General features: G+C 28.3%; 2 protein-coding genes across 2 annotated transcripts in view; one reads left to right on the top strand and one right to left on the bottom strand.

Annotated features, from left to right (window-relative positions):
- Phum_PHUM248990 (Nardilysin precursor, putative) overlaps window positions 1-2430 on the top strand; it is a gene marked incomplete at both ends in the record, with an annotated part of 4811 nt that extends 2381 nt beyond the window's left edge. Inside the window, 10 exons of the mRNA XM_002426299.1 lie at window positions 32-139; window positions 212-359; window positions 454-585; window positions 671-835; window positions 953-1184; window positions 1290-1433; window positions 1539-1883; window positions 1974-2063; window positions 2161-2221; window positions 2315-2430. Coding sequence (XP_002426344.1) covers window positions 32-139; window positions 212-359; window positions 454-585; window positions 671-835; window positions 953-1184; window positions 1290-1433; window positions 1539-1883; window positions 1974-2063; window positions 2161-2221; window positions 2315-2430 — 1541 coding nt within the window. The remainder of the gene's footprint in view (window positions 1-31; window positions 140-211; window positions 360-453; window positions 586-670; window positions 836-952; window positions 1185-1289; window positions 1434-1538; window positions 1884-1973; window positions 2064-2160; window positions 2222-2314) is intronic.
- A 613-nt stretch (window positions 2431-3043) lies between these two features.
- Window positions 3044-4977, bottom strand: Phum_PHUM248980 (LIM/homeobox protein Lhx4, putative; the record flags this gene model as incomplete). The annotated part of the gene is made up of 8 exons (XM_002426298.1): window positions 3044-3050; window positions 3222-3336; window positions 3416-3619; window positions 3696-3853; window positions 3938-4121; window positions 4198-4400; window positions 4614-4788; window positions 4923-4977. The coding sequence occupies 8 exons, from the start codon at window positions 4975-4977 to the stop codon at window positions 3044-3046; spliced, it is 1101 nt and encodes a 366-aa protein (XP_002426343.1).
- Between the last annotated feature and the right edge of the window lie 4835 nt (window positions 4978-9812).

Raw genomic sequence — 9812 nt, 5'->3', positions numbered from 1 at the left:
AAAATTTTTCATACATTTTTTTACTTTATAGAAATTCCAGAAGAATGGAGACGAAATTGGAACAATCGTCCAGAATTGGAAGGGATTCATTTACCAAAACCAAATCCATATCTCACAAGCGATTTTTCACTTCTTAAACGTGAGAAAACTATTTAATTAATTTCAAGTTGTTTTTTTTTTTTTTTGAAAAAAATTTTGTTTTCATTCACAGAACCAGATTTTAATCCACCCTATCCAAATAAAATAATTGATACTAATTTACTGGAAATTTGGTATCGTCAGGACACGAAATTTAAACAACCTTTGGCTTATTATTCATTTTACATATTATCTCCTATTTTTAAAAGCGATCCATTTAAGTGAGTTTTTAATTTTAAAATAAATATACCTTTTTTATTAATTGTATTATAAAAAAAAAAAAAAAAAAAAAAAATTTATTAATTTAACTTTCAGTTCGGTTTTATTAGACGTATTAATTGCTTATTTAGAAACGAAATTTACCGAACACATTTTTCCAGCAAATCAAGCCGGACTTTATTGCTCATATTCATCAGCAGATTTAGGTTTATCATTATTATTTAGCGGGTAAAATAATTGATTAATAAATTGTTGAGATGGATAAAAGGAGAGTAACGTTATTTTTTTTGATCAAATTCGTTTTATTAAACAGGTACAATGAAAAACTTCCTTTATTATTTGACGAAATATTGAAATTAATTTACGAAAGTTGTTCCAACATAAATAATAAGGATAATGAAAATTTATTTAACGCAATTAAAAAAGACAGGAGCAGAACGTATTATAATAAAATATTAAAACCACGAAAACTGGTAACGTAGGTTTGAATGTAATAATTTATTTAAATAAAAAATTTTATTAAAATTATTTATGTAGTTTATTTTTTAACGAGCTGTAATGTGATAACACATAATAATTTTTTTTTTGTATTCAGTATGGCACGCTTATCAATATTGGTTAATAATTATTTAACGAGCGTCGAATGTTTATCACTCATGGATAAAGTTACTCTCGACAGACTTCATGAATTTGCCCAAGAATTTTTTAAATGCATAAGAATTGTGGGTTTAATACAAGGAAATATATCGAAGGACAAAGCAATCGAATTATGTAATAAATTTGAAGGTGTTTTACATTGTACGCCATTGGAAGGAGAAAAACCAAACGTGAGCGGAGACATTTTGTTTAAAAATAAGGGGAAGGAGGGGAGGGGAATTCCCTTATTCATTTAAATAATAGTTTTTTTTTTTTTTTTTTTTTTTTGATTTTAGGTTTTGGTGTCTAAGCTCAACGATGGAGAAATATTTTTGAGATTGAAATCGTTTAACGAATCCGATGGGAATTCGGTCGTAACAAATTATTATCAAGTCGGTCCGGGTGACATTAAAACATCTTGCCTGATAGATTTAGTGACGGTGGGGATTAAAATAATTTTTTTTTTTCTTCCTCCCATACAATCACAATCATTTTTAAAAATGATTATTTTTTATTTTTTTTTTTTTGAAAATTTAAATTTTTAGATGATAATGGACGAACCACTTTTCGATAATTTGCGAACGAAACAACAAATCGGTTACGACGTTCATTGTTTGCTCAGAGACACGTTTGGAATTCTCGCTTTTTCCGTGACCGTTTTTTTTCAATGTTCGAAATTTACAGCGGACGAAGTCGACAAAAGGATAGAAGCTTTTCTCGAAAATTTTTCCACCACATTGAAATCCATGTCGAAAAAAGATTGGGAAGAAACGAAAACGTCTTTGTGTTTGTTAAAAAGCAGCGCGGATTTACAATTGCTCGATGAAGTCAAAAGAAATTTTGCCGAAATATGTTCTAACGAATACATATTCGATAGATTGAAAAGAGAGGTCTAGAAATTATTATTATTATTATTATTATTATTTTGTCTTTGAATAATGTCAATTATTATCATTATTATTATTATTTAATTATTTAAGGTTGAAGCCATAACGTCGATAACTCATAAAGAATTATGCGATTGGTTTCAAGATCACATTTCGTCGGGATTAAATTTTAAAAAATTAAGCGTTCAGGTATAATTTATTATCATTATCATTATTATTATTATTATTATTATTTAATTTCGAAATCGAAAGTAAAAACCGATTTGTATTTTTTTGACAGGTGGTGGGTACTTCTCAGCAATCATTCGATTCTATAAATAATAAAGATAATATCGATGACAGTGAGTTAAATTTATTATTATTATTATTAATTATTATTATTATTATTATTATTATTAATAATATTATTTAATTTTCATTCATTTCGTTTTTAGAAAAATTTTCACTCACTACAATGACAAGCGATAGTAATAACAAGAACAAGTTTATTACGGATATAGCAGAATATAAAAATTCAAGAATATTTTATCCGGCAAAATGTCATTCATGACTTTTTATTAACGTGTCTTTTTTTTTTTTTTTTTTTTTTTTTCGGAGGGGGATTCGTCATTTTTCGTAGGGGATTATTTTGGCGGCGGATTGTTCTATAATTAATATTTGAAACTTTAAAGAAAAAGTAAAATTAAATATTCAAATGGAAAAAAAAAAAAAAAATTTGGTTTTGATTATTTTTTTTTTTTTGTTCCCCATAAAAATTTAATTTCCTTATTCGTTTTTAATAATAATAATAATAATAATAATAATGATACATATTATTTTCAAACGTAGAAATGTTATTGATATTGAAGTAAATAAATAAATATATATATATCTTTTATTTATATAATTTTTTTTGTTTTTTTTTTTTTTTGTTTTTGTTTTTTAAATAAAAACTACACTGATTACATAAAGAATTGTTCTTTATTGAACTAAAGTAAAAATTTACCACATTAAACACACTGTTTATTATTATTATTATTATTATTATATTTATCATTATCATTATTATTAATAATTTTTTTTTTTTTTATTAAATTTATCGTTAGTTGTTAAATTTGTATTAAACACATAAATATGTATTAGCCCGCATTTATTTTGGTAGAATAGAATTTTTTACTTGTTTATCATAACCTGATAAAATTTTATTTATTTGTCACGTGACAATTAATTTATGATGATTTCACTTGTTTTTTTACAAAAAAAAAAAAAAAAAGTTTTTTGAAATTTTATATCACTTTACTTTTTAAAAAAAAAAAAAAAATTTGAATTAATTAATACCGAGGTGTTGTATTTTCTCCTAACCAAGAATCAGGACTCGGAGGAAATTCGGGATAACCTTGTGCCGAACTCGTATCACTTACGTCCGATGGTGGACCAGCTGTTCCTGGTCCTAATATTCCACTATTTTGACCCTGACCTAAATAAAAAAAAATTGAATCGTATGCGAATCGAACAAAAAATATTTTACACACTTTAAATGGTTGTTTGTATTATACCGAGGCTTGTGTATATTGAAAGGCTTTCTGATTGATAAGAAAATTGATGACCGATACTAGAATGACCGGGAGGTGGAGAATGACTAGACATATATGGTGGAGTTGCTGATCCTCCGTGAAGATAGTGTCCATGCCTAGGCGATGAACCATCAACTGTTAGTCCCATGTCAACCACGGTACCATAACTGTCATTGCTTCCCAAATCTGTTGCAATAAATATTAATTAAAAATATGTATACATAATTTATATCAAATTTTTTTTGTTAATAATTTATTTTACCGTGGGAATGACTAAAGCTCGAATCTAAATCTACCCTCAAATCGTCCTTATCATCTAAAAGTTTATCTCTTGGTGATGATCCATCTTTCATGGATCTAAAATACTGGCTCCATTTAGTTCTTCCAGCATCTTTCTTCAGTCTCTTTTCTTTGGCCCGCCTGCAGCATAATATTAACAATGTTAATTTTCAAAATGAAACAATGTTTCATTTCCACCGAATTTTTTTTTTTTTTTTTTTTTACCTATTTTGAAACCAAACTTGCACCACTCGCATGTCTAGTCCGGTATCTTGGCTGAGTTGTTCTCTAACATGTCTTGCAGGTTTTGGACTGTTATTGTAAGCACTTTTTAATGTTTCTAATTGTTTGGCGGTTATTGTTGTTCTTGGTCTTTTATTTGGTTGATCTCCATCAAGGCACACACCGTCTTAATTTAATAACAAAATATTTATTATAATTTCAAAATGGGGGAAAAAAAAAAGGAAAAGGTTCTTATATTATACCTTTTGTTTTAGCAGCTTCATAATCCGGCTTGCACACAAGTTTTTTATCTTCCATTAAATAAAACTCATCTCCGGTATTCAACTGTCTGGCACACATGGCACAAGCAAAACATTGCAAATGGTAAACGTTTTCTTGAGCCCTTCTTACAACTTGCGTGGGTGGAATGCCTTGTTCACAGCCTGCACATTTGGTACCGAATCGCCTGTACAAACAGCAACAGCAAAAATGCCCATTATTACATCATTACCTTTTAAGAAAAATCGAATTCATCAAAAGTGTCCGATGCAGTGCACCAACCGATTATTTCGAATAAAAAAAAATTATTTTGAATTCGGAAAATCAACGTTAATTTTCCAAAAAAATTTTCCAAAAGAAAACCTTTTAAGTTATAAGTTTTATTTAATATAATACTTACTTAAAAAAATCATCCTTACAATAAACTTGTCCATTTCTTGCAAAGCACTTGTCCGTTAATGGTCCACCACAATCGTTACAATTTAAACATTTTGCATGCCACGTTCTATCTAATACTTTAAGTATAAATCTGTCGAGAATCAATTCTTGGCAGCCACCACATTTAGGTATGCTAGCTGTTAATAAATAAATAAATTTTTATTAATTTTCCTCCGACATTTTTTTTTTAAAATCACAATTATTTATTTAAACTCACATAAAATTTTATTAATATCTTTTTTTTTAAATTCATTTAAAAATGTCATAACACCATCGGCATTACAAATTGATGATATCGGAGTCAAAGGTAACGAATTATAAAGCATAACGAATTACAAAAAAAAAAAAAAAGGAAAAATCCCGGAAAATTTTCTATTATAATAAATAAATAAAAAATTGCATTTTAACCGAAACATTTAAACTTTTACACTGATATCCATCCCACTCACTGGTGGTGGATGCATGTGGGATATTTTTTTTTTTTTTTTTTTTTTTTTACCCTCCTATTCAACAACCTTCCTTCATCTCCTACCCCTGGTCCCTAAACTTCCCCTATTTTAGGGCTTTAACCATCCCCTCTCTCTCTTTTTTAATTTTCCCACTCTTCCTTACCTCCTAATCTACAACCTTTTGATGCACTTTCATTCGTTAAACTTTTTCCTTTTTTTTGTGACTTTCCTTTTCACAAACGCAGTCATACTTTCTTCCTTATTTATGTTTCCATATTTAATTTTTCTTTCTTTCTCTTATTTATTTGAAGGTATTAAATAATTATTTGATGATTTTATGAAAACTTTTACAATAACAAATAATTTATTTTAAAAAAATAATAATGATGATAATAAATTAAATAAAAATCAATAAAGTATCTTGATAGTATATGAGCCAAAAAAGGTTGTCCTTTTAAAATAAATTTTTATTTTTTTTTTGGTGAAAAGAGTGAAGGGTACGAGGTAGGTGGGTAGGTGGGTGAGTGGGTAGGGTATTAGAGTTAGAGGGAATCAGAACAACAACAAAATCAATTAATTTAATGACAAGCTCAAATGGTTTTATGTATATATATACATGTTTTTTAAAAGGCAAAGACTTAAAGAAGAAAAAAAAGATTATTATTCAAAAGGAAAAAAAAAAAAAAGTTGGGGTGTGAATATCCGAGTTTCAATATCATTTCCTGATAATCCTTTAATACTCGTAAAATGTTGACGATGAATCCCCCCCTCATATTAACTGGTCATACCAATCAGTTAAAAAGCTTTCAGGATGTTTTTAAAGATGGTGGCCATCTATTAGATCACTTAAAAATGTTTTTTATTTTTTTTTCATCCCCCTTGGATTTTTTAAAAAAATTTTATGTATATATTTATGCAAAATCTGATTATCCAATATACCTCCTAATATTTATAAATTTAAAAATTGTTGTTCTCAAAGGGGAAGGAGGGTGGAGGAGGAGGGGGAAAATCTGGGAAATAAAAAAAATATTTTGAAATGTTTTTTCCTTTTCTTTTTCCAAAATAAAAATAATTTACCAAAAATAGATAGATAGGTAAATAGATAGATAGATAGATAGAAAAAGTTATTAAAAATAATCAAAAGTAATCTAAAACTTTTTTTCAAAAAATTATTTATAAAAAAAAAAAAAAAAAAAAAAAAAAAACAAACAAGTGATTTTAAAAGGAAACCCAATGCCGGTCACGCTCCTCTCGGAAAAACATTTGGTCTCGATTTTTCCGACCATATTATTATTATTTCTCTTCTTTTTTACCATCCTCCTCCCTCATTTGAAAGTATTTAACAGAGAGAAAGAGAGAAAGAGATAGAAAGAGAGAGAGAGAGAGTTAGGGGCACCACGCCCCTGGCACCATGGGCAAACGCCGCACGTTTTGTCAGAGTCGGCGCGTGGCTTATCCAGGGTAAATCTTTCTCTCTCTCTCTCTCTGAGTACTCATCGACCTTTTGTTCCAACAATAAAAATTCTATATGGAAACAAAAAAAAAAAAAATTTTTTTTTTTTTTTTTAAACGTGAGATATTTTTTATTTTAAGGATTAGATTTCTTTTACGATATATTATTATTATTATTATTATCATTATACTAACTTTAATTTTTACGTTCTCATAATTAAATATTTATTTTTATTCTCCCTGAGAAAAAAAAAATCCAAAGGGAAAGGAAAACAAAAACAAAAAAACTTTATTCATTTCAAATTGATGACAGGTACTTCATCCTACCTATAAATAATAATAATAATAATATAAGGATAAGATGAAAATTGGCAAAAAATATATATAAAGAGATTGAATTAAATTAATTGATGATGAAACGGGGGAAAAAAGGGAAAGAATCAGGTAAATAAAAAAAGTCATTCCTAACAAAAAAAAAAAAACCTGTTTGACTTTACGGTTGGTTTACCAGCACGTGGTCAACCCTCCCCCCTTACCCCCCTTTAGTCCCCCTTTACCCCGTGGTCGCGTGAACACAAAAAACCGTCATCTTGTTCCTTATTCCCAAAAAAAAAAAAAAATAAATAAATAAATAAATAAATTAAACAATTTTTTTTTGTTTTGTTTTTCCCCCCTCCTCTCCTCCTCCCCCTCCCCTCTTTTGTTTATTTTTCAGGTACTTTTTAATATTATTATTATTATTATTTCTCATTTAGAATATTGAATATTAAAATATTAATTTTTTGCTTTTTAGAGAGATGGTTTTTGCTGATCTAATTTTCACCCTTTTATTATTATACATTTTGAGGGTTTTATAAAAAAAAAAAACCAGCACAAACAAACAAACAAACAAACAAAAGCAAAAAAAAAACAAAATAATGATGAGTGAACATGAAAGGGAAAAAAAAAAAAAATTTTAGCGGTCGTCATGATGATGATGATGGTGCTGATTATTTGATAATCAAACGTCACTCACTTGGTGACAATAATTCTCTCTCTCTCTTTATTATTAATTCAAATTGGTTTTCTCCATCATAATCAATTATTATTATTATTATAACACTCCTACATTATCATCGTGACTTATTTATTAAATAATAATTATAATTTATCCATTAATTTTTCGCATTTGAATTTTTATTTTTTTAAACGTGTTACTCATAATAATAATTATAAATGAAAAGAGGTTCAATTTTAAAACTTTTACTTTTTTTACCTCTTTTCCACTCATAATTTTTATATTGACTTAACAAAAAAAAAAAAATTTTAAGTTCTAAAATTGGCAAAGTTTCTAAAAAAAGGAAAATTTTGAAAAACCGGACACACAATGACATGAAAATTGTGTGGCCACTCGACCGGAAGAAAACCTTTAATTCCTTTTTTTTTTTTTTTTTCTATGTCATTTAAAAACAAGGAGGGATGTTTTTAGAAAAAGGCAACAAAATGCCGGTGCCTCGAATATTTATTCCCCGCCGATTTTTTTCTTTTTTCTTTTTATTCTCGAGCCAGCACCGTCGTCGTCATCATCATCGCCACCACCGCCACCCTCACCACCACCACCACCAGAGGATTTTTCTCTCTTTTCCCCGTGTTTGTATTTTCCCCATGAAACTCATTTATACCCTAAACTAAGTAAAATCTTTGCTTTGTATTCTATTTTCTAATACTTGCTAAATCTTTCCCGTCAACAACTGTTACGCTTTATTTTATTCATTCTCTCTGTCTTTTTTTCTTTTGTACGTGCGTGAGTGCGTGTCTAAGTGAGCGTGTTTATTTCAAACACAACAAACAAAACAAAAAAAATGTTTTCCGATCGGTATAACACGTAAAAAAAAAAATTTTCGATCAAATTTTAAATAAATTACATTAAAGGTTTTATTTATAAAAACGATTGCATTTCCAAATAATATACTAATAATAATAATAATAATAATGCGGAAAATTGAAAAAAAAAATTTTTGAGGTTTTCCCCCCTTTTTTTTTTTTTTTTAAATTATTGTAATTTTTATTCGAAAAAAAAAGAAAACGTCTGGTATTCTTTCCATAAATTTCCATTGTTTTTTTTTTCTTTTTCCATGGTGGAAAATTCTCTCGTGTATATATACAAACGCCATATGAACTTTATTTTTTGAGAAGGATGAGGAGGATGAACGTCGCCGTTTGTGTATGCCGGTCACGTGACATACATTTTTCTGGCTTTCAATCAATTTTTGAGACGTAAGCCGAGTCAGAAAGAAAAATGAAAAAAAAAAGTAGTAATAATAATAATAATAATAATAAAATAAAACAAGGAAAGAGATAAAGGGAGAGAGAGAGAGGAGGCCGTTTGTTAATAAGTGAAGCATCTAAATAAAATTAACACCTCTTGGGAATTGAAATGCACGTGACTTACGCGTGCACGCCTTACACAAAAAAAAAAAAAAAAGAAAATTTTTTGTTTTTTTTTTTTTTTTTTAATCACAATAGATTCAAAAAAGCAGAAACATGGTTTTTAACATAGGAAAACATTGATAATTTGCGGTTTTAATTTTTTATAAACACAAAAGGATAACAACTCATCTCATCTCTGTGGGTGGCTACCACCATGTTGATATTAAACACTTTGAAGAAAAACAAATTTTTTTTGTTATGGTTGTTGTAATATAAAAAAAAAAAAAAACCCAAAAGTTTATTATATATATATTGTTATATTCGGTTCGTTCTTTATTTTTTGTAAGTAATGAACAAGCACTTAAAACTATCACAAAACTAATATTAATAAACAAGAATTTATTACAGCTAGACTAAAAATCAAAATGAACCGACGCCAAGCGGTGTAGCTTGCCTATATTACTTTGGTCTTTCGTCAGTCAACTGTTTCGAATGTTCGAGCAAACACTTGCAAATAAAATAAAAGAAGGAGTCTTAGAAGCTTCGCTTCTAAAGAAAAACAATTTGAGTTCGTCGCCAGTCTTTTGTTTATAAAAAGTTGAAAATGTGAATATTGAGTACGGGATCATAACACCTCCCCCCTTAAGACGGAAAACAATTATTTTGAAAAAAGAATTTGTTTTCTCCTCTTGTTCGGATTTGACAGCTTCCTATGTCGGGTTCTGAATGGTTCCGTCCAGGTTGAGACTCCTTGAGTAGTAGTAGGTGCTATGTCTTCTGTATGGTAGACTGTTGTATCTCTTCACATTGGCTTCTTATCAGGAACATAATTTTAAGCTTTATAGCTGCAA

Source organism: Pediculus humanus, genomic scaffold, assembly GCF_000006295.1.
Source record: "Pediculus humanus corporis 1103172107617 genomic scaffold, whole genome shotgun sequence".
NCBI lineage: Eukaryota > Metazoa > Arthropoda > Insecta > Psocodea > Pediculidae > Pediculus > Pediculus humanus.
Note: the sequence above shows the minus strand (reverse complement) of the source record. Positions and strands in the feature narration are given on the sequence as shown.